The following is a 26,327-nucleotide window of genomic DNA, read 5'->3' as shown; positions in this document are numbered from 1 at the left end:
ATCCGACGCATCTTGCTCACCCACGCCCAGCCAACAATGTCGGCTGGTAAGAACCGACATTGTTATTCGGACACTCTCGGTAGATCCGTCATTTTTAACTTGAATATCTCGAAATTTTTCAAACAAACAAAAAAAACTGTGATTGTGGTATAAATGTTTAAAGTGTTTAAATAACTTTTACGTAATAATTCGAAAATGGCAAAATTTTAGATCCGACTTTTTTAATAGGGAACAACGACATTATAACAGAAAAATATTACGATTTCAAAATTAACAAAAAATGCCTATATTGTGTCAACGGCGTTCAGGTTTCGTTTCATGTCATTCCGATAATCTTCAAACTGATGTCACATAGGTACCTACCTAAGCACACATTAAGGCTATACCTCAGTTGAGGCATTGTCTAAAAAGACCGTGCTAGGCGACGCGCTGATTGCGGGTCGCGGGTGCAAATGACGTATGCCGACCGAAATATAATTTGTCATATAAATCCAACATGCGTCCATTTAATGTTCTATTAGTAACAATAATAATATATTCATTGACATGTTTTCTTTTTAAAGTAAATGGGTAACGTTTTTAGTCATCTTTACACGATTTAAGAATTAATACCCCCGTCGCCATCACGAAACAAATTGACGTATACACACCTCGACGTTCGCTCTCAGACTGCCAGCTAGTCCAAAATTTCGTCGCGCGTATAGTTGAAAATTATTTCCCGTTTCACTGAAGTATCGCCTTAAATTATATGATACCATTTCACTTTAAGGCCATGGATGCTCCTATTGTTGCAAGTGTTAAATTGTGTTGTTTTATTTCTCACTACTAAAATAGGTACCGACCTACCTGCATTAAATAGGTATCTGGTTGTCAAAATTTTGATGCGCATGGAAATAAATGAATTAAATATTTAGCGTATTTTCAGCACAATCAAAGCTGCTGGAGGCATCAAAAATGCTAACAAAAACGCTACAGGCCAGATGCATTTTTTGCAAGCTAGATGCTTATCGAAAAATGATAGATCTGCCTAGAAAAACGCTAATTTGGCAACGATGTATTGGCAACGCTATTTCGGTATTGATGAATACCGGGATTCCGGATTTTGCAATACCGGTATTGCTATCCCTAAATTACGCCCTTACAGGCAAAGTTAAATGAGGTAATTTAGATTAAATATGTAATATTAAACGGCACGATAAATAACTGCTTTGTATGTTTCTAGAATATGTCAGAGATTGTATTATTTTCGATTATGATCCTACGCTTCACTGGGCGTCTGTGTGTTTGTTGTGTATAGATTTTCAGTTTATTTCGCGCGTATTTTTGGACGAAGGTGACAAATTAATTATATTCTCCAGACAGTGGCGTGTTTGCACTTGTATTTATTACAACTCAAAATAAATACCGCCACCACTGAATGGGATCGAAGATTGGTTTTAAATCTCCCGGTTCCGACAATGAAAAATATTTATATGTAAACAGTGTTACAAACTTTAAAATATTATCAATGACATTTGTTTCGACTTATTCTTTATGGTTAGTTTATGTAAGGTCATTGGCAATACGTCTGAATAATCAATACCAACGTAAAAACTGTTGAAATAATAATTTTAATATCAAAAATGGCTTCCACAATGTAAGTACACTTAATTACCACCTGAAAAAACACAAACATCTTACGATAGAATAATATAAACACTCATTATGTCATAGATTTAAAGATAAACTCGATGACTTTTACTTTGACTTTTTTATTGTTAAGCTAGGTCAGGTTGGGACAAACAAGTATAATATAATATAATATCTTTCTTCTTTCTTTTGAGATCACATTGTGGTGGTTTGTATTATTAATTTTTTTGTTTTTACGTGAAATGGATGTTAGCCACTATTTGCTCAACCAGTGTGTCGATTCTATACTTTATCGACCGCTAAAATGATAAATACGACCGCTAACTAGGGTAGGTTTGTATCAAAGTATTAGCACTTATTGTAACAATTACAATGAGTTGGTTGTAATTGTTGCAATAAGTGCTATATTTTAACAGCACCAATCTGTGCTGTGATAAAATTTAGAGTGAGATAGACAATTTTTACTGTTTAGACGGCTAACTTATTGTAACAATTATAATACATCAATACAAATATATAATATCTCATACTATCACTTTATCACTTTAGCGGTCGATAGTCACCTTGTGTATAGAGTAGACCCGCTGATGGGTTTGACTCTGACTCCAAAGAGAAATTGAAGAACAATATGTCTAGGTACTTTACAGACCCAGGATTCGAGCCTACGAGTCGACGAGTTAGCCATCGTGATAATATATTCGAATTATAATTTCAATGATCTATTTGAATGTTCAAAATAGTTTTTTTCGGTGTACTACAATGAATTATGACCACTTGATAAAAATCAAAATCTCACGATACCGTACTGCTCAAAAAACACATTATGAACATTATAGACACTGTAAAATGTATTAACTAGGCTATTATTATCGTAGTAGATTGTTGGGTTTCCATCAAGAGATGAGATGATATTATCATATATTGATAATGGCCTCTGCAACGAGCCCGAAACGTCGAGGAAAGAAGGAAGGACACACGGTGGAAACCCAAAAATCTACTTCAATAAAAAAACAACCGTGAAAGCCTCAAATATTAAGTTAAATGTTATTATTATATTATACTTTGAATTTAATTTAATTTATTTTCGTATTAAATTGAATACGAACCTGACGCTAAGTCAAGTATTAATTACATAACAAATACTACATAATTTAATTATTAATATTGCTTATTTCCATCATAAATTGTTAGTTAACACCACGTAAGTGTACCTATACTTACCTATCAATTAATTAATACTCTTTGGTAAATCTTTGATAACTGATATTCTTCCTGAGAGCAGTTTGAAAGATTTGTTTCTTTTTGTAAACCGATTAAAGAAACCACAATAATTGAAAAGTTATATTATATTATATATTATAAATACTAAGTTTGGGTAAATAAAGTTTAAAGGATTTTTACCTTTAATTGTGATATACATTTATAATATTTTTTATTCTGAATAAAGATACTGTACATACTCCATATCGTTTTTGTGGTCAAAGTGTTTTGAGACCAAAAATCTAACGTAATCTACTGAAAAATAAACCAAAACCTAACATAACGTGCTTATTTGTATGTTATATTATTAAGTTATTTTATGTTTTGGTTTGGTTTTTGTCTCAAAAGACCTCGATCGGAAATGCAATAATGTGGAGTACTGTACCATTACCAAAACTTGATTTTTAAAATAAATTCTATTACATGGCATATCTATCTTTTAATCCCTTCAATGATTATACATTGTTTAAATAATCTATCTACGAAATACTATGTACGAATAGTTTTTTTAAGAGTTCAGATTGAACAAGGAAAAGAGGTCACAAAACTCAAGTTCGTACATCTCAAAATTACTAATCTTGCTCATTATCTAAACTGGCCATATACCAGTACATATATATCGTCGCCCCAAAAGCAAAAGGCCACTTGTCACATTTTGATGGTTTTGAATTATGAATGTAGTTTTGTTCGTAATTCTTTTCTCTACATTTTAAGCAAAATGGAATTTGTGGAGCTAAATCCACGAAATCACAAATACGAAAGAAAAAGAAATGTCACTTGTGTATTTGTAAACTATTTTCCCAGTCTATGTGCAGTACTAATATGTGTAATTATTTTAAAATGTGTAAAGGCCTTTTTCCAAAAAAAACATTTTGATGCAGAAAAAGGGCCCTTGTGACGAGAATTTTCACAAAATATGAAGAAGAAATGGTACATTTTAATATTTGAGTAATAAGCTACCTTTGCTCTGAATTAAATTTCAAAATATTAAGAAATAACCTCCAAGTGATTTTTTAAACTCAAAAAAACTTAAAATGCGTTTTTCTCAAAACTCTATTTTTGCACAATAATTATTGTCCTTTTGCTTTTGGGGCGACGATATTATATCACAGTTTTTAAAACTTTAAAAAGAGTCGATTATTTATATTACACACCTAATAATGTTTGCGCTAATAATGTCTGTGTATATTATAAACTGTGAAAATATTGTTTCTAAATATTATTATCGTGTGTATTTTTTTATATCGAAGTGAATAATAGCGAACACTGTATTTTCACACATATGTCAGAGGCCGTATTTACTATTCCGCGATAATTTAAAGATACGCGCGTCGCAGGAATGCTCGGGCCGCCGTCGCGCGGCGAAGTGTTGCGCAAATATATTGTTTATGTTATTGTGTATTTCTGTATTAGAGTGTGACACTGGCCTACCTTTTATGTTTGCAGAAGCGCGATGTCCTGACGTCCGCTGGCGACGCTATTCCGAACTACAGTGCGGTTGCCGGCGACGCGGGCGTCGGTGCTCCGGCGTCCCGGCGCCCCTCCAGAGGCTCTCCGCCCGGCCCCGCCGTTGAGGGGGGCGCACGGAGGTTGGTACATAATGAAATATCATAATATGCCATCATTATTACGGAATGACACATCGCCGCAATTAACGGGCAATCGATTGTGCGCGTCATATCAATTATTGGGTGGAGTTTTTTTTTCAATAGCTACTGAGCCATATTTTTTTTTAAAACATGTCTCAAACGTGACCACAAAGTGAAGGTTGTAATATTAACAGATTTTTGTTTTTACGAGAATGGGTGTTTGCCACTTGCTCAACCTATCAGGTCCATACTCTCTAGTCTTTATTAATGACTATCCGTTATAAACGAATCCACCACGAGAAGGCGCACCAAAGTGAGATATTGGTGCATACAACTTTGATACGGTCGACAGTTTCGTATACCTTGGTTCTCTTGTAACTCGACATAATGATATTACAGAAGAAATCAACAAGAGAATCATGTCTGCGAATAAATGCTACTTTGGCCTGTTAAGACATTTTAAGTCCCGCTTACTATCTCGCCGAACTAAAAGCACTCTTTACAAGACACTTGTAAAGCCAGTGCTCACCTACGCATCGGAAACCTGGACATTAACTCTGCGAAATGAACGCCGTATATATGGACCGATCAGGGACGGCACCAATTGGAGGAGAATGCTGAGCTCTACGGGCTGTACGAAGATTGCAGCGCAGTTCAATCAATGAAGATTGTGAGACTGCGATGGCTAGGTCATGTACACCGTATGAATGACAATGAACCGGCAAAGAGAGTGATGTCCAGCAATCCAATAGGGCGTATAAGAAGAGGCGGGCCAAGGTTTCGCTGGTTGAATGGAGCTGCCAGTGACTGCAGTATTCTGGGGGTACCGAATTGGAAAGCGGCCACACTGGATAGGGACAGGTGGAGGGAGCTGTTGGAGGAGGCCAAGACCCCTGGTTGTCGCGACCCTGATGATGATGATGACGTTATAAACGAAACTGTTTTCTTTGCTCATTGCGTCGTTTTTTATGAAATATGACAATAAAGTTGTGGCATTTATAATAAATTTAGAATTAAACAATATTAATTCCACAACCTTTCGTCATATTAATATTGATACTCTAGTCTAGTCCAATCGCACATTGGTAAACATCGTGTGAATTCGTCAGACTGCGATTCGAACCTGGCACATTATAACCCGACGCGGTAACCGCACGGCTATCGTGGGCGTAAGCTATTGACAATAACCATGTCAGATGCTAATAAGATCATAAATGGGCCTCTACAGAGTAGAGGTTTGTGTTAACAGATTCTTGTATTTACGAGAAATGGATATTAGCCATACCACTTGCTTAACCTATTAGTTCCATAGTCTGACTCCAAACACAAATTTAAAAACAATATGAGAATTTGAAAAATCCAGGATTCTAACCTGGGACCCACGACATTATAAACCGACGCGTAAGCCGCTTGGTCTTCGTGGGCGTGAGCTAGTTCCCAACCACGTAATGAGATCATATGGGCCCCCATAGAGTGGAGGTTTGTATTAACTGATTTTTGTTTTTTACGAGAAATGGATGTCAGCCACATGCTCAACCTGTTAGGTCCATACTCTGACTGCTACACAAATTGAAAAATAATATGTGTACTTGCCAGACCCAGAATTAGAACCTGGGACCCACGACGTTATAGACCGACGCTTAAGCTACGCGGCCATCGTGTGTGAGCTATTACCTACATATTATTTAATATGCATAATTTGAAAACACCTTAAATAAAAAAAAATACGCCGGACAGTTAGTACTTGAACTTGCATCCATTGAATTCCGGTCAATGTGCTTTACCAAATTCACCTTCGTCCTACCAAATTACGACTAAATTAACTAATATCATGCAACTGAAGCCCTTTACAAATTTCGTTAATATTGACGACTGGCTTTTGTAGTTTGAATGAAGGTACCTACCAAAAAGTAGCTTCAAAGTGCTTACCTTGATCACTAGAAAGCGTCAGGATTTTTTTTCAAAATTTAGTCTTAACGCGCTTACACTAAGATTTTTAATAAACTAATAATTTTTAATTAACCTTTTTTTTATTCAACGAATAATTCACAAGATTTAAGAATGTAACATTCTTAAATCATTCTTAAATCTTGCGAATTATTCGTTGAATAAAAAAAATAGTCAATTAAAAATTATTAGCAAGTTCAAGGTGACAACAAAAAATCTTGGAGTGATCCGAGACGTCGGTTAGTAATTAAAGTAATACCTACTTTGATTTAAAATCCAAAAGCCGATCGCCAATACTAGCTCAATTTGGAAAACGCTTCAGAGGGTATTAAAAGCCATTAGTTAAAATTTGTCGCAATTAAGTATGACGCATTTGGCATAGTGGTCTATGTGCATGGGCGCGATACCTGAGAGATGCAGTTTCGATTCCTGCTGGGGTGTCTTACTTTTTTCAAAAAGATTTTTTCTATTGGTTGTAAATACATATTATATTTTCTCATAAGTGTTTTCAAAATTATGTATGTTCAACTATTTATTTATTATTTTATTCATTGGCAAAACATTACTCTTTTATTGAAACATTTAAATCATTTTGCAACGTTTTTCTTACCTCGTATTCTTATTTGTCCGGTACAAATCTTGTAATCGATGTTAACTAACTTCCCGACTAGCTAGACATTTGAAACATTTAGAATATATCAGAACACGATACCAATGCATTTTTAAATATTTTTAGCCATCTTTAAGTAGAATTGAATTCATTTTCAGTTAATTCTGTTTTGTATGAACAGTTATTTCGGAAGAAATCCGTAATCCATTCCACTATTATTGGTTTCTAGGGGTCTGGGCTCCTAGCAACTAAATTAATAATATATACGTGCGTTACTATGGAAATCAATACGAATGTCAAAATGACATTTCAGTATTATTTCTATCAAGTACAAAAGCTAGTCAAGTCAAGTTTATATAATTCAACAGAAAATTTAAAAACGTTGTATATAAAAAGTTCTTTTTATCTTGTAGTTACTTCTACATAAATCATAATATACTTAACATGGGTGTGTCGCCAACTCTGTACCTCTAATACAATGTTGGTATACCATCCGAACACCAGCTTTAAAAAAAATTAAAAAAAACTATGACCTAGTAACTTTGAAATTGATAAAAAATATAAATACTATTATAAAATATTAATTATTGTGTATCGGCAAGCTTGTTTCACAACAAATAACGTTTAATAATTCGAATTGAGGTATTTTCTGCGTGGTTTTTTTATCTTCAAGTATACTTATAACGTATTGGATGAACTTTCTTTTTATTCATTCAGTTCGATTGTATTCTATCACTGGAAAGGTTTACATTGAAATAGTTTGAATCGAATTGCAGAAGCACATTTCTCTCTGATAAAAAGAATAACATCAACATGTATTACTCACTCATGGGATTCTGAGAATACGTTTATACAGACCGGTAATGGGGAACCTATGGCACGCGAGTTGATTTTGCATGGCACGCCAATGTTTTATATTGAAGAGAAAAAATATGAAAGATGAAAGCTTGAAAGATGTTTTCAGGTATTTCAGTGTTGCCAACATTTTTTGACATCATTTGAGGTTATGTTTGTTATTGGTTACAATAATTATTAGATCCAACTGATTCGTGAAGTGACACTTGATAAGTGGAGAAAAGTGCATGCATTTTATTTAATTTACTAAATCCTATTTAACATGGCTAGTGGAAATAAAATTCTAACAATAAATATTAGAATCAAGCAGCAGAGACTTTCAAAGTTGATGGATTTACGAGTAATGCATGATTAACGAAGGTAATAAAACAGTACTTATGTATTTTGTATTCTGGGACAGTTGTATGCGGAACCTCGTCAGTAAAATGGTATTGTGGGACAAACCATAAATCACTCCGTGCGAAAATCAAAAACAAACATTGAAGTTAAGCGCCCTCCACCGAAACCCGCCCCGCACCACACTCGGTCTTCATCGAGCATATCGCGGGACCCTACGATTCGTGATGTGAAGCATCTGAAACAATTGGACTGGGAGTGTCCTGGGAGAAGATGCCCAAGACTTAGATTGCTACGCTCAAAATTAGCTCTGACTGAGTTTATTTTAATGCAAAGTGCCAGGAAGAGAAAAGCACATGGAAATTACGAAAAGAAAATTAAGTTACGTTGTGTATACACCAAAGAAAACGAAGCTAGTCAGCTTCGTTTTCTTTGCTGTATACAAAAACAAACAAAAAAATATTGATCAGACAGTTAAAATAAAAATTCAATCAAAAAAACATAATGAAATTTATCGGCAGTCATTCAAATGTAACAGCTGCTTGTTATTTTGTCTCAAATATAATCGCTAAAAATGGAAAACCGTATAGTGATATGAAAGAAGCGTGGTTAAAAGGGCCCCACGTTCTCTTTAAAAATTTTGAGAACGAAAAAAAATATTCTAAGAATAAAAGATATGCATTTGGCCAAAAGCATGGTGAGAGATAGAATCTCAAGAGCTCAATTGTAATTTTCAAACCTTGCTAAAGACGCGCAAGGCGCGTAACCATTAGTTGGAAATTAGATATAATTAGCATGATATTTAAATATGGTAATTATCTGGTCAGCAGTGAATGTAGAATTCTAAAAATCTATTTTAACAAAATTCCCTCATGAAAAAATGCTAGGCACGTCGTCTGACAGTTGAAAAATAATATTTGGGAAAATTTTGCACGCGTACGTAAAAAGGTTTGCTATCCCTGATATAGACACTTCTCGGAGTCACTCCGCGGTAGTTCCTTGTTTACTGTGAAGTGTGAACACATTATAGGTATACGAGCGGTCGGTGAATGGGATAAATTACACCAAATTGTGTAAGGCAGGACTAAGGCTCGATAAACAAATTAATAAAGTTTGTACTATTACCTATAGCCTATTACCTAATGAGCAAACTGAAAGCTTCAAAATCGAATCAGGTGTGAGACAAGGGGATGCGCTATCCACTATGGTATTTAACCTTGTGGTGGAATACATAGCTCGTGAAACCAACAGAAGAGGATGGGTAGATAACAGTACAACGCAGATGTGCGCTTACGCTGACGACATAGTAATTACAAGCAGATCCAAACAGAGGATGATCGACCATGGTGGCACTATGAAAATAAAAGCAGAAAACGCTGGGCTGCAAATAAACCAGTCAAAAACTAAGTATATGGTCAGCACACGCGATCAGGTACCGCTGCAGAATATAGACATAGGACAGTTAAAGTCCCTCCACCAAACCCGCCCCGTACCACCCTCGGTCTTAATCGAGAGTATCACGGGACCCATCAATTGGTGATGTGAAGCATCTAAGAATTGGCCTGGGAGTGTCCTGGGAGAAGATGCCCAAGACTTAGATTGCTACGCTCAAAGTGAGCTGTGACTGAGTTTACTGAGTTTACTCTAATGCAAAGTGCCAGGGAGAGAAAAAGCACATGGAAATTACTAAAAAGAAAATGAACCTACTTGTTTATTAAATTAAAGAACGAAGCTAATCATACAGGCAGCAAAATTTATGTTCGTTCGGAGCACATACTCAGACACTCCCATAGGATGTGGTTGGCATCCTGTATTTCCCCTCCGCATGGACATGTCGGACGGCTTACAAGTCCAAGCTCGAAGAGCTTGCCAGCGAAACCACCATGACCAGTCACAAATTGACTGGTGTAATGGTCTGGAGTCAGATATTTGGTTATCTCCATTCGCCACTGTATGTTTGGAAAAAACGTATATGTGTGCCGGCCCTTGGTCGATTCGTCCCACTTTCGCTGCCAGGTCTTAATGGCCGCGTTGAGCAACATGAGTCTAATTCTGCGCCTCAATAATGCTACTCCTTCGCCAGCTAGCCGAGGGGGGGGGGACGAGGTGAAAATCACCAACGTCGGCCTCCTCGCCCTTGAGGAGCAATATTGAAGCGCCGCTGACCTGAATATGCAGGTCAAGTGGGAGAATGCCGGCCAGGACCGGGAGCGCGTCAGTTGAGGTGGTACGGTAGGCCTTGGTAATGGACAGAAGCGCGATGCGCTGTCCTCTTAAAAGAGAGATTCTAAGTTTGACACTTTTGGGAATGCGCGGGCACCAAGCACCGGCGGCATAAGCCGCGATTCCCATAAAAATGGCGCCGTAAGCGATCTTGAGCGCCCTTACTTTTAAGCCCCATCCTTCACCAGCCATGCGGCCGATCCTCTGGAAGGCCACCCCAGCCTTGTGGACTTGGGTTTCGGCATGGTGTAAGAAATTTTACATTGTGTCCATTTTGACGCCTAGATAGGTGACGATCTTCGACACTTTCACTCTCGTGTCACCGAATCGGACTGTGGGTAGTCTCGAACAGCTAAGTCGTCTCGATCCTTTGAGGACAATGGCTTCTGTCTTGGAAGGTGCGAATGATAGTCTAGTTAATCTACCCCAAGCCTCAATTGATGCTAAAGCTTCACCAACGGTGCTCTCAATCTTCGCCCTGCTGTCGGCCTCGACCAGCAGCAGCGCATCGTCTGCGTAGGCAATGACAGTACAGTCGGTTGGAAGCGGAATTCTAAGGAGATCGTCGAAGAGTACGTTCCAGAGAAGGGGCCCGAGGACTGAGCCCTGGGGACATCCCATGCTGGTGTTCCTCTTTATTGTGGTTGAACCAACTCGAAACTCGATCGATCTATTGGTGAAATAACTTTGAATTGACGCGAACAAATTTCCTGGTAGTCTCTTCAGCCGGAGCTTTCGAAGTATAAGAGGCCAAGACGCACTATCAAACGCACCTGCAATGTCCAGGAAAACTCCTAGGACGTATTTACGGCGAGAATTTTCAGCAATGGCAATCACGTTCCTTATGGCGTCGACTGTTGATTTGCCTCTTCTGAATCCAAATTGCTTATCGGAAAGTGGCGAGTGTGTCTCCAGGTGGGCTTCAATCCTGTGGCACAGTAGCTTCTCCAGCACTTTGCCCAGAGCGGGCAGAAGTGTTAGAGGGCGGTAGGCTTTGGGGCTAGACGGTTCTCGGCTGCCAGTTTTGGGGATTACCTTAAGTAAGCCCCTATTCCAGCAGTCGGGGAACGTGCCGCTTCTGATGCAGTCACTGAGGAGGGCTGTAATCTCTGGCGCGGCGATGGCCCATGTGCGTTTGACAAGTAAATTATAGACATAGGACAGCATGCATATGAAGGGGTGGACAAGTTCACGTATCTCGGATCCAGCCTAAATACCCAAAATAAGACAGCAGAGGAGATAAAAATCCGCCTTATCTCTGGGAATAAATGCTGGCATGCCTGCAAGCGACTGGTGGGGTCGAAAATTCTAGGCCAAAGAAGTTAACTTCTAATTTATAAAACAATTGCTCAATTCAAATTGCTCTGACATCAAAAACATTCAATTTTGATGAAGTATCAAAAACGAAACAACATCATTATTTGCTCTATTTCTCAGTTTCAAAGTTTTCTGTACTATATATTCAATAGAAATACTCCCTGAGTTCTGTAGAGTTTAAGATAATCACACTTTCAACTCGCGTATATAACATCGGTTTGGATAATAATTAATATATTTTGGGGTAATTAACACCTACCCAAAAAAGTCTCCCGATACCTGCTATATGTCATAAAAATATTATATACTTACGAGTCTAGGAGCAGTATGTATTTGTTATAAATATACAAATAGTGGATGTCCTCTCTAGTAAGTAAAAGGCACAGAGTTCTGAGTTCCCTGGTAAAAGGTCATTTTTATAGGTAGATAATGCCTAGTCTTATGGGGCGTGTACACTAATAAACAAACACAGTATACAATACATACCTAGGTAGCTCGTAAGGTAGTTGTTCCATACTGTGGAAATTTTTCGGACGTGACGTCATCTGATTTTCTTCGCCGTCCACCACGGAAGGGTGGGTAGGGATGTCAAATCTAAAGAAAAACTATCGGAACAAGATTTATCGAAAGCATTACCAACTAGTAAAATGTTCGGCATAACAATAAGGTAATTAATAATACAGTACGAACAACTTCTATAATAATTTCCGACCATGTCCGATCCTAATAGGATCATATGGGCCTCCACAGGGTAGAGGTTTCTATTAACATATATTGTTTTTACGAGAAATGGATGTCAGCCACTTGCTCAACCTGTTAGGTCCATACCCTGACTCACACACAAATTGAAAAACAATATGTGTACTTGCCAGACCCAGGATTTGAACCTGGGACCCACGGCATGATAGTCAAACGCTTAAGCCGCGCGGCCAACGTGGGTGTTCTATAATAATTAGTTAGTTAATATTATTAAGAATGATTGGATGTCTACCAACTGAATTAAACGTACAGATTATAAATTCTTAAACTATGATCATTAAACAGCAAACTTAATGCCAAGACCAGGCGCGCACACGCCGGGCGTCTTCCTCCCAAAAAAATACAAATACAAATTATTTTTAGGTGAATGGAATATTACTTCTTCTTCGTCAGGACTTCATGACTGAGGATCTTTGCCCGGATGATTTGGCTGTCATCAGTCTTCTCAACTGGTTGACCACTTCTCTTGATATTCTATGCCACGCAAGGCCTGTGGCCACTGGATGAATAGGTGCGACCATTTGGGGCAACCAATGTTTACTTTATTATTTTGATAAAAGACAAAACAGCGCGGATGACACAAATGGACACCGACGATCCTAATAATTGTGACCGTTAGGCCACGCGCCTTCGCTAACATCTTGTGGATACTCACTCATACCTGCAGGCCGTGTTTATCGCTAGTCTAATACGGAATGTCTGGGTATACTGAATGTACCAGAAGCTATAAGTAGTAGACGGAATAAATGTGGAAATCGGTGGCATCTGGTAGATTTTGTTAACTCCTCCCCCTCCCATTCGCGCCGCATAAAAAATAATAATATCAGTTATTAAAGATAGTCTTTGAAATGTAGGTACCCCTCCCAAACCAGTTTTCTGTGTGCGCGTCTGGCCAATATCCCTTATAGAGAACTCTGCAATGCATCGAATGTTGAAAAACCAGGTACTCTTAAATCTCGTAAATGAAATTTAAAAAAACCTACTTTTATCAATATTGATGCTCAGTTTGTTACGCCTGCTCCGATTGACATAGCTGATGATGACAATCGTCCAAGTGACTATTTCCAAGAAGAGTTTCAAGTCTTCGACGAATAACGAAAACATGGCATTTTAATGGTCAGTTATAAGCCAACACTGTGTACAGCAGTTGGCCCAAGTTTTTACCTTGAAGGACATTAGAAAATTTGTCAAAAATTTGAGAAGTACTAAATCATAATAATTATTATTCTGAATATGCACCTACCCCGTCTATTTAGCCACAGTTTCTTGGATTATTAGTATTTGCTGTGCTATATGACTATGTATGTAATGATTTGATGTTGTACCTACTTACTACCTAACACCTTTTTTATGACAGGCAACCATACGTATGCGTCTAGCCGGCTCTCGTTCGTAAAGTTAATTCGCTGCGCATTTGGTTTACGATGTGCACTCCAGATGTATAATTTTCATTCCTCCAATGAACAAAGTCTTTTTCGTATTCAGTATCCGCCAATCCGCCTTCCAGCCGCGAGATCAAGACACGTTTTTTGCCAATACCTCTCTCTTGTACTTACACGGTTTGTACAATCAGAAAAATAATATTTAGACGCGTTCTAAATACTTTTTCGCCGCACACGCGTTGTACAAACACAATATTGTATACCATCTTTGTGATTTCTTCTGTATGAATAAATCAGTTTACCAAACGTTGTTCATCCCAAAGATTTTCGACTATCAATGGAAGGAGTCTAATACGTTATTTCTGTTATGATATTTTAAATTATTTTGCAACCGCATGAAGCATGGTTAAATTGTCAAACTCTCAAAATATTAAGATCGCTCAGTTTCCATTCTGATTTTCTAACTTATGCAATGTCGGCCATTTTTATCCTCGAATGCAGATATATCTACACACAAAAAAATATGATTTTCTTCTTTCTTCTTCTTCTTCGGCCATGTCCGCCCCTTAGTTTGAGCATATGGATACCACGTATCCACGCCTCCAAGAATCCCTGTCGCTCGCCAGTCTTCTTGCTTCGTTCCAGGTTAAATCGGCATCCCATAGCTCCGCCTTATACACTATATTGATAGTATTAAGCAGCCTTCCAGGACGCCGGAATCCGGTCGGCTTGAAGAACGGCAAGCCAAGTCTAGGTTCTCTTCTTTATATACCTACATATGCATATATATATATATATACACATATTCTACATATGCAGTTCGCCGTATCACACTTTACCGTGAAATGTTGTATCGGAAATAATATATGGCCGTATATTAAAGACCGTCCAAGCTCTTTGGGTCGTATAGTACTGACATAAAATTCATGTCTAAATAAAACACAGTTCTCGTCGGTTTACACTTTAGAGGAATCCAGCAGCAAACAAATTTTGAAAATAGTCAATATACTGAATTATTTGTTAGGTTAAGTTAGGATAGGTTTTCATTCTTGAATTCATGCATTTTGCGAAAATTAAAATAATGTTCATATTGAATCTAATAAAATTAAAGACCGCATAGTATACGGTCATCTCTTTCCGATAATAAACCTCACGACGAACTGTGCCACGCTGAAATGTAATACGTACAATTAACTGTCCAACAAGATCTTCTTGGCTACGTGTTAAAACTGTGAACTAACAAGCTCCTCCCATTTTTAACCGCACTTCGATTGAAGCGCCTTCCGGTTAGCGACGAGTTGTCCACGTGTTAAAACTGAACTAACAAGCTCCTCCTACTGTTAACCGCACTAGCGACTTCCGGTTATTGCCTAGGCCCTAGATCTTCTTGTCGGACAGTACATGTTACCATTTCGCCTGGAGCGTCGAGGACGGTTTGTCACTACCTGATATTAAAATTACAATATTACGTAGCGGCGACCTACTTTTGTCGGACAATTATGACGGATTCAAATTTTTCCAACGGCTATCGTCGCATGCATCTTCCACTTTCCTCAATTGGAGAACAATAACAAAATAATATATCGATGCATGATGGCATTCAACGGCCGCCATTTTCAAAATGGCCAATCGCAAAATGCGAAATTGCGCGACTGCAATTATAATTAATACGGCCGTGATCCTTAACAATGTAATTTGCGATTTTGAAACGTGGATTGTTACTGGTAAGGATCTAGTATTCAAATTAACATTATTAATAGTAACTAATGACATAACAATGAAAGTGCAGTAAGCATCTATCGGTATTGAGGTTTCACTTATGTTAGAAGGTTTTTTGTCAGTACGTAAATGAGTTGTTAATGAGTCGATAATTTAAGTATTTAGAGGTGACAACTTACGAATTGTGTGTCTATATATAAATATGTAGACATGCTAGAACAAAAATTCAAGGTCATCCGATATATGGAGCATGCACAAAGAGCACAAAGAAATTAACATTATTATCCCTGATTTTCAGCTCTGCGATTAATGTGATGTTTTAGAGGACATTGTACATATAGCACTACAATGCCCTAAATATGAACTTCACAGAGTACAGCTGCGAATTGCGGATATCTATGAGAATGTCGACGAATTGAAAGGTGCCCTGGTGGTGGGTAAGACGGAAGAGCTTGGCAAAATTGTAAAGTTCTTTAACAGAGTTGGAGTGATGACCTGATCGGTGGATCCCCTTCTAGAAGAGAAGAGGCGATATGAGAGCGAGTCGCAGTCAAAGCCTCGGTAAAATCACAAAAAAAAACTCTGATTTTAGAGGGCATGTCAAACTTCATATTGCAATTACTCCATAACATGATTTTGAGACAGACCAACTTTTGACATCAACACCACAATAGACCAAGCATGTCCATCGCATCGATCTAGTGACGTCCCTAGATAAAGTTCCGCCTTCAAACACACTTAGAATTGCGCCCCTTTTCATTTTTAGTTTCAAATTATGTACAAAATCAATCAGTACCTACCAGTGGCGAAGGGTGGAGATAGGCTGTTAAGATCTGCCATAAATAGTGCATACTAAACTTTGTCAGTCATACGTATTTGTTTTCATTGAACTAAGAATACAAATTGTATTGGTTATTTTTTTAAATTTAATTAAACCATGCAAAACTAAGCCATAATAGATAATAGTCAAAAAATACTCATCTATCTATAAACCATAATAAATTATGCAATCAAAACATACATCATTTTGGATATTTTATAGATAGAATAATACTTTTAATCGATTATGGTTTGGTTTTAGGCAGGGCTTAATGAATTTAAAAGAAAAAAAAACCAACACCATCTGAAATATGTATTCTTAATCCAAAGAAAACAAATAAATTATGAATGAAAAAGTGTGTACATTTTTTTCTTATCGCTCAAAATATACCAAAACTACTATGGTTTGGATGAGGCAGGGTTTAATTGATTTTTAAAAACTAACCAACATCTGTAAATTGTAGTCTTAGTTTAATAAAAACAAATACGTATTACTAACAAACTGTGCACTATTTATGGCGGATCTTAACAGCCTACCTCCACCATTCGCTACTGGTTGTTAGTATATTATAAACCAACCATGTCCACCGCGTCGATCCAGTGACGTCCCTAGACAAAGTGCCGCCCACAAACACACTTAGAATTGCGTCCCCATTCATTTTTTGTTTCCAATTATCTACAAAATCAATACCTATTTTATTATTTATCTTATAATTATAGTTTGTCAATTTATGGCTACGGCCGTATGTTGTAGCTTAACCACTGGGGAATGACAAAAGAAATGGCGTATTTCAAAAAAACACTGCCTTATTCTTAGGTCAATAATTATTATAAAGCAATCATTATTCATAAGATGTTTATCACACTTGAATGGTCAAAGACATAGCTTATAATAAGTATCTTTAGAATCATCTTCAAATGTGTTAATCTTGCCGATTTTTTGAATAATAAAATGCCTAATTCTTGTCAAATTTGGGATCACAGAGATTATCAATATAATTTTTTATCGTGAATATTTTACAAAAATTATCTCGTAATAAATTATACTAATGGTTTCATAAATGCGTTTAAAAATTAATAAACGTAAAAAATCTTAACACCACTGCACAGTTATGTACCGAAATATGACTATATTCTAAAACATTAGAGCGAGAGATTTAAAAGAATACTGTTTTATGTAACAATAATACTTTATGCAGTCATCAAATGTTTAAAATAACTATAAAGGATAATAAGGCTTCAAAATTATATAAATAGATTATCTACAACGTTTAAGAAGTGTCCAGGATCATGGTTTGAAAATACAATAAAAACTCAATTTTGGCCTACGACGAGCACGTGGGCCGTTTTTAAGAACAGTTTTCTCTTTACCATAGTACATAGTTATGCGTGAAACACGATTCAAACAAATAGGTGCCTACCTAGTTGCTTTGTATGAAAATGAGTCATCACTCACATTTTCCAATTTTGTCAATGTTTAGTTATACCAAGTAATTCTGAAGGCTTTACTATATTATACAAAAAAAAATAGTTGCGTATCTAAAGTCATTTTAAACCATCGTTGACAAAGTTGACTGTTGGTGTCATAACTCACATATTTCAATGAATAATGTGAGTTCTGTCACCAAGACCTTTCTAACCAATCAGGGAGCTCTATTTCTCATTGTGTGCTGTGTCTGCAGCCTTATGAGTATTATATATATGCAACGCCGAATGTGCGAAATTGACTATTACTTGAAATGGGCAAAATTTTGCCTTAATCATGTAAAATGCAAGCCCGTTGCCTTATTCATGAATTAGGCGAAATATCTGCCAAGTGCGTGAATTCGGCAGTAATTTTTCTGCCTAGTTCATGCATTGGACAAATTAGATAGTAGCGCTACGGTGGTGTTTTTTGCAACTAATCAAACTAACCAAATGTGTCAAATGTCATTGATTATATAAAAATATACCAATCAATAACTACAATGACGTTAATATCCATTTACTATGTCCAAAAAAAAATCTAGAACTGTAATATGATAACGGAAGAATTTTATTAAAAGGTATTTTCGCGATTTGATTCGTGCTTGGGTATCAATCGTGCAATGGTCGATTGTTTGTTTGTGATAGTATGATTTGATAGTTTGTTGACATTTGTCAGCTAACCTCAAAATGGACATTCAGTTGATTTCAGAATTACAAAACCTAACCTAACCTAATCATAAAATAGTATATTATATCCAATTATAACTAATAAAACCATCCGTATTAAATTTACTTTTTCTACTGTCATGTTGACAGTTTAAGAATTCCATACCCTGGCGAATTCACGCACTCGGCAGATAATTTATCTAATTCATGAATAAGGCAACGGGATTCACTATTACATGAATTAAGCAAAATTTTGCCCATTTCATGTAATAGTCAATTTCGCACATTCGGCGTAACATATACATAAATATATTTTAAATAATGTAAATCGACTCACTCACTCATTAATATTCAACAGAGTTCAATACATTTCTTCTAATTATTACATAAAACAGTGCTCTGGTGGTTTTTTTGCGATTATCTCAAAACTCGATTTTTTAAATATGTGAGTTATGACTCTAGGCCAGTGGCTGTCACGTGAAATTTGACTGTGGCCGCACAATTGACATTGACAGTTCTATGGAAACGTCTGGTGGCCGCACCAAATTTCACTTTTGTTGTGATTGAAAGAATTAAAGCTAAATTTTATTTACTAAAAAAATGGATCAATTTATTTACAGATAAGTCCACTTAATAAAGTACATTTGAACATTTTAGTACATATTATCTATGTATTTAAAATTATGCAAATGGAAATTCCTCAATACTCCGTTTTTCTAATGCGAGCCGCATGACTGTTTCTAGGTTTACATCTGTGAACTGGCTTCAATATTTGATTTTTTATGAAGTGCATTATTAAAATGGTTTTTAAGGTACTTGGTCATGGCTCATTTCCAATAACGCATATTAAATTTAAAGTTTGCCCAGTTATTTAAATTAAATACTGAACATGATGTTAATCTCGTTTGTAGTCCTATGAAAGAAAGTAAGTCCCAAAGACTACGATGGGCGGGACATGTGGAGAGAATGCCTGAAGTTAGAGCGCCAAGGATCATGACGAAGTGGCTACCCCAACGGAAGAGACCCAGAGGCCGTCCAAGAAGGAGATGGGCTGACGCCGTAGAAGTGGACTGGCTTCATATAGGAAGACCCGGTAACTGAAGAAGTGTGGCGAGAGACCGGAGTGAGTGGAGAGCGGTTGTGGAGGAGGCCAAATCCCACCCCGGGATGTAGCGCCGTGGAAGAAGAAGTCCTATGAAATTTTTATTTGTCGTCATCTGAAAAGACGAAGTTATCATTTGAGCGTGGAAAGAATTTTAAAAGAGTCATGTGTATTCAACCAATTTCAAAATTTTATAAATAATTTTTTGAAATATCTGTGAATCCGCAGCAAAATCTTCTGGTGGGCACCATGGCCCCCCATGAGAACCACTGCTCTAGGCAACTCAAATATATAAACATATCATTCCCAAAACTACAAAAAATATATCAGATGGCAGCGCCACCTGTCAAAATTCTTGGATTAGGCTTAGTTCTACATCAGAAATTATTTTAAATTTCAAAAAAATCAGAAATTTACATTTTTGAATAGGTATATTTAGTTTTTAAAATCCTCTTTTCTATCCATCAGTATACTTTTTTATGCCTTTCCATCAATCTGTCACAAAGTAATCATCGTTTAATATTTTTTATATTACCTATACTCGATAATATGCTAGTACAGCTCTGTAAGCATCTGTCAAACTATTATTAGTTTTAAATTTAAACTATCATTCGATGGTTTAGTGAAAATATACTGTGTCCAGTTGCTGTAAAAATATACGTCCAAATAGGATATTTGAGAAGATACCGTATCATTCAAATCCACAATGTGTCCATTTCTTACGCATCTCAAATTTTAAACTTGGTTTTCTCAAAACATACTAAAATGGACTTACAATATCTTTGCACTAATTGCGATAACCATCGTAAATGTGTTCTTTGACGACCAGATTATTAAAATTATATGTCTTAAAAATATAAGAAATTCAGCATCGTATCGTCCAAATTTTTGAGTCTCTCGTCTGCTGTCGTAGGCCTAATTCATTATTTTCGCGATCATTTTTCCTCCGGTCTATTTTTCGCCGCTTTCAATAAGTAGCGTAATAATTTATCGCCGGCGCGATCAACTTTCCGCACGATCAACTTTCCGCGCACCGCCAAATTATAACAGAAAATTAATTATCGCTCCAAGCAGACTAGAGCAGAGGCAATAATGATTGCTGAGTAGTGAGTACTATAATAATATATTTATTTACTGGTCTTTCTGTGCCGGTGCCAAACTTTGTTACGATTTTCAGAATTATCCAGTCGCTAAAAATAGCCGCCATTTTGTGGAGTAGAATCATAATATATCGTAAACATTTTGTCAGTAATGCACGCCTGTTTCACAATAAAATCGCCCACCAGCCCCGTTGAAACAACTGATGATACACTAGACTCGACGCTGAATTTTTATGCTTTTTTCTTTCTTGAATATAAACCAGTAGAAAAAATTGAGAATGCAATAATTTTATTGTGAATTATATTATATTGTAGTCGCGATTGCTTGTATTAATTTGACGGCACGGTGCCGAAAAGAACCACCATACACTCTGAAAAATAGCAGAAAACACTTGTGAGAATTATTTCAAAACAATTACAGTTATTATGTTTGTTGAAATTTTGTAATATAGTATTTTCTTCTTTTATAAAATACCATGACGCTTTTCGTCTGACGACAATCAGTGTTGCCGACTGTCGTTGACAAAAAAATGCCAGACAAGCTACGAAAACAAGCTATTTGGTAGGAAGAAAGGCTAGATTTTGTGAAAATAAAATTTCAATACTTCGAACTTCAATATCTAAAAAAGTGCAAAAAAATTACACCACATTTTCTCGGAAAGTCATTTCAAAATTATTGACAAAAAATAATTAATCAATCTAACAACTGATGATAAGTAATAATTAGGTAATACCAGAGAGTGGAATCCCCGATAATCATCAATCCGATGCCACATTAACACATTGATCGCCAACTAGTTTTACATAAAATAGTTAAAAAATGATTATTTGTCTCTAAGGTATTATTTGATAGGTAATGAAAGAATATAATGTTTTTTTTCATTTTGATGATTTTTTTACGTAAATATTGGTTTTTATGATGTGCCGGCCACATGTGTCCGTCGCGGCGCCAACAAGTTAATTTATTCTATTGCGCCGGGCCGGCCACTTCGCCGGTCACCTGTCCATATGTGTTGACGAGAGCATGGTGCCATTTCGCGGTCGAATTATATTTAGATTTAGATAGTACAATAAACAGAAAAGGCACAAATACGGAATAAAAGTTTTCAAATTGGGTAGTATAATACCTGGATACACATAAACTGGAAATATACGTATACATACCTTATAATCATTTTTTTTATTCTATTTTTTTATTATTTAAGATATTTTTTATAACTTACATTTTTATAATCTATTTAATTTTTATTTTTATATCAACAAAAACACATTTACAATTTAAAAGGAAAACTTTTTTTTTCATTATGTACATTCTTTACATTAGTGAGCCTATATTTTGTGACTGGGAAGACATATTTTCAGGCCAAGTGGCAGTAATATACAGAAGGGCCATGCCGGTCACCGCGTATCGAAAAATGCACTGCGCGCGTGCCCGCCGGCGCTGTAGAACAACTCTAAGGCAGGTCTTCTTTGCCGGTCACCGGTGACCCCCATGGCCCCCTGAACGTAATCCAATGCCGGTCACCGGCGACCCCCATGGCGATCAACGTGTTAAATTATAATATCTGATACTAGTATATAACCTTAACGCCAAGAATGATCACATTGTTTCATTGTGTTGTTTTATTTCTCTAGTACCGATCTACCTTATGAATAAATTAACTAAATATCTAGCTTATTTTCAGCACATTTAAAACTGTTGAAGGCATCAAAAAACACCAATAAAAACGCCATAAGCTAGATGCCTATCGAAAAATGCTAGATCTGGTAAGAAAAACGCTAAGTTGGCAACGCTGACGACAATATCAATAATTGCCAATGGAATGTCGTAAGGCGAACTCGGACGTGCTATTTTATGAATGTGAAAAAGTTTCCAGGTATAAATTTAATAAAAAACATTATAATAATAACAATTGTGTTCGTGCGAATAATCAGTAGCAATAATTCGCAAGAATGAATCGATGATGTATTGGGAAGCTTAGTGAACCATTTATTGTGTTATTATTTTTCTCAACTAGCATGACGTATTTCCACAAAAGAATAATGTACTTAATTCAACATAAGTGTAGAGTAGATGTTTTATCTTCTTCAGTTTGCAGGCGTTTTTTGTTTGTTGAACGTAGCTCTAACTTCTTCCATCTAATTATATATCCATGGCGTCCATTGGAGGCTCGACGACTTTCTAGGTGGCGGTGGGGTTTAGTTTAGGTTTAGGGTTAAATATACATACCTATGTACTTTCTCATATTATTATACATTATGTACCTACTTATAATAATATGATTATGATTAATGTATATGATTAATGAGGAAATAAGTAATTTTTCAGAATAAAAATTATCTTCGTCGTTACTTAATACTTTGAACGCTGAAGACGCACATGCGCGTAATGACCAGGCGGCCGATCGATGTAATTAACGTGCATTTTAAAGGTGCTCATTAAAATCTCATTATATAGTCAGCAGCGAATGAGTTAAATACATCTAAATAGCGTGCTTTAAAATACAAACTTAATTAATAATAATAATTATTATAGACTTACCATTATCAGTTTTGAACAACGACATACAGCGAGCGTTTTTACTCACCTAGGGGTCATTTGACTCACTCCCCAATATGCGTATATTAACGCTAATGCATTCACATCCGTTGTATAACGAGATTTGTCCCGCAACGACGGGATGGGACTGACTGACCCCGGTCAGCGAAAAATAGACGCCTTAGCTTTCTTAATATATTTATACATAGGTTTCACCGTGAAGTGGGTCGTATTTAATTTAATTAATTATTTTAATACCGCGTAATCATCATTATGTTAATACATAATTTACAATAATTGAATTATTTATTTTATAATAATAATAAATATCTCTATAAAATTGCAACGGGTTTAAATGGATAATATAAATTAAATAGTTCGATGTGGGGATGGTCCCAACGAACCCTTAAGGTAGAGCCACTCCTTATATAACAATGCAGTTGGTCATAGTGTATCTTGAGAAATGGCCCCTGCGACGATCCCGAAACGTCGAAGAAAGCAAGAGAAGGGAAAATACCGTATGGCAACCCAATACAAAAACAAATCGTCAATTAATATCTAATGATATTAAACCGTGAGAATAAACGGATACTTCATTAAGATAGTGTATCCACCTGTACTTCATTTCTTGAAAGTGCTTTGGAGTTTTCTCCGTGACCCGCATAACTGCGGCAGATCTAATTTAAGAACGTTTTGTTTGGTCGATGCGAAAGGGAAAGATTTTTCCACCAAACGCGCCATTGTAATCAGTCACGAGATTTTCCGCATTATTTAAGCATAGTTGCACTACTCAAAAATATAAATAGCGGCGGCCATTTTTGTGCATACGTCAAATTGTCAATGCCTTTATTATTCCATAGATCAGTGGTCTCCAACCTTTATGTTACTACGCCTCCCTTTAAAAAAAATCTAATCTTGGCGCCTTTCCCCCTTTATTTCATTAAATAATACAGACACTTTTTTCACACACAAGTTTTTACTACTTACTTGTATTAAATTCATTTTTTAATAATTTTTTTTTTTCATGCGACGAATGAGCTTGCTTATTACCACAATCAATTTTAATAGAAGTCAACCAAATTCATCATCGTTCATTGACAAAAATTAATGGATTCTATCATGGGCTCCACATACTGAATAGGGCCCACAGGCCAGGATCTTTCACCCATATATTTAAAATATTTAATAGCCTCGAAACAAAGCAGCGCCGCAGGCGACTTTTTTTACTAATAATAAAATAATATGAAAAATGCATTAGCAAACTAACCAAGAACTCAGGAAATAGATTTTTGTTTGCTTCAATATATCTGGCGTAGAAATCATTTAAAAGTGGAGACATGTATTATTGTTATATTATATTAAAGAAATCACGTCAAAAACAATTAAAAAAAACAATATCACACCCTGCCTACACGCTTCAGTTGACACTTTAGCTACGAGTGACATTTAAATTTGAGGTTATTGTTTTCATGCAACCAGCGGTCGTTTTGTGCATTACCGAAACAGAGCGTTTGCAAAAGCGCCATTTTTTAATTTCTCCGCTCCAAATATTTTTAATAGGATTTAAATATATTATGTATTATATATTAAAATAAACATTAATGTACTGAATTTTCACTGTTACGTTAAGATATGAAGTTTTATTTATTTGTAGATATTAAGGTATAAAAATTAATTTATTAAAAAATTTTGGCGCCTCCCCTGGCAATAGATCGCGCCTCCCCTGGGAGGCGCGCCTCCCAGGTTGGAAACCGCTGCCATAGATAGAAAATTATTCGAATTTCAAAATATTATGTTCAAGATATTGTTTAGTTGTTTGAGAATAGTGAAGTTAAACAAATGATGTTATTCTTTTATGGTTAGTTTTTGGCGGTAAGACACCATTTTGAAATAAATAATCAACACTAATATTGATAGTTTTTTTTGTTATTTCCACGATTTATTTTGTAAACCCTGGACCGGTTTCGTCTACCGACATTTTCATAATCGATTATCAAATTAAATGTATTTATTTGATTATCAAATCAAATCAAATCAAATTTATTTATTTTACATATAATGAACATAACAAATTATAAATTCAAAGCGTTCACGACATGACAAAAAATAAGTGTTAACATTTAAATAAAAATACCGAGAAATGTGAGTTAATAAAACAATAAGCATCTAATAAAATAATAAATAAAATAATTACAAGATAAAAAGAACTTTTTATATACAACGTTTTTAAATTTTCTGTTGAATCATATAAACTTGACTTGACTAGCTCAAACGATCAAAAAAAATTGTACATGATAGAAATACTGAATAATGAAATGTCATTTCATATTGATTTCCATAGTAACGCACGTATATATTATTTAATAATTTAGTTGCTAGGACCCCCTAGCAACCAATAATGGTATCGAAATAACTTTTCATACAAAACAGAATTAACTAAAAATGAATTCAATTCTACTTAAAGATGGCTAAAAGTATTAAAAAAATGCATTGGCATCGTGTTCTGATAATATATTCTAAAACTTTCAAATGTCTAGCTAATCGGGAAGTTAGTTAAAAATCGATTGCAAGATTTGTACCGGACAAACAACCATCGGACAAATAAGAATACGACCTAAGGAAAACGTTGTAATAAGAAAAGAAATAAAATAAAATAACAAAAATAAAATTAAAAGTAGATGGAAGCACACAGAGTGAACTATTGATACTATTGATAGACCCTATCTTAAAAACTTATAAAACAACCTCCACTTAAATTCACTCTCACGTAAGTGGAATATATCAATATTCGAAGCGATTTCATTAAACATGGTTATTGCCTCCCAATTGGCATCAGTACTGGCAGGTTAGTTCTGCACCTTGGGAGAACAAACAACGGATACCCGCGATTCCTAAGGTAATTAATTATCAGAGACACAGAGGCCAATACCACCAAGAATGGCAGAGTTCACATTTACGCTGCGTATAAGTCGGAAAAAATATGTAGCTAAATAAAGATCCCTTCTAAA

General features: G+C 35.9%; 2 protein-coding genes across 4 annotated transcripts in view; one reads left to right on the top strand and one right to left on the bottom strand.

Annotated features, from left to right (window-relative positions):
* LOC147073613 (transforming growth factor beta-1-induced transcript 1 protein) overlaps window positions 1-4,383 on the bottom strand; it is an 85,842-nt gene extending 81,459 nt beyond the window's left edge. The window contains exon 1 of the mRNA XM_085944897.1: window positions 4,321-4,383. The gene's annotated coding sequence lies outside the window, so the exon portion shown is untranslated. The remainder of the gene's footprint in view (window positions 1-4,320) is intronic.
* The window catches only part of LOC147073612 (uncharacterized), a 142,823-nt gene that overhangs the window by 101,020 nt on the left and 15,476 nt on the right, over window positions 1-26,327 (top strand). For all 3 annotated transcript variants that reach the window (XM_085944886.1, XM_085944887.1, XM_085944884.1), the window contains exon 13: window positions 4,336-4,478. In XM_085944886.1, the coding sequence (XP_085801012.1) occupies window positions 4,336-4,478 (143 nt within the window). The remainder of the gene's footprint in view (window positions 1-4,335; window positions 4,479-26,327) is intronic.

Source organism: Rhyacophila brunnea, unplaced genomic scaffold, assembly GCF_057557595.1.
Source record: "Rhyacophila brunnea isolate RB1 unplaced genomic scaffold, BYU_Rbru_1.0 scaffold_17, whole genome shotgun sequence".
Taxonomy (NCBI): Eukaryota; Metazoa; Arthropoda; class Insecta; order Trichoptera; family Rhyacophilidae; genus Rhyacophila; species Rhyacophila brunnea.
This window is presented reverse-complemented; position numbering and strand designations above follow the sequence as displayed.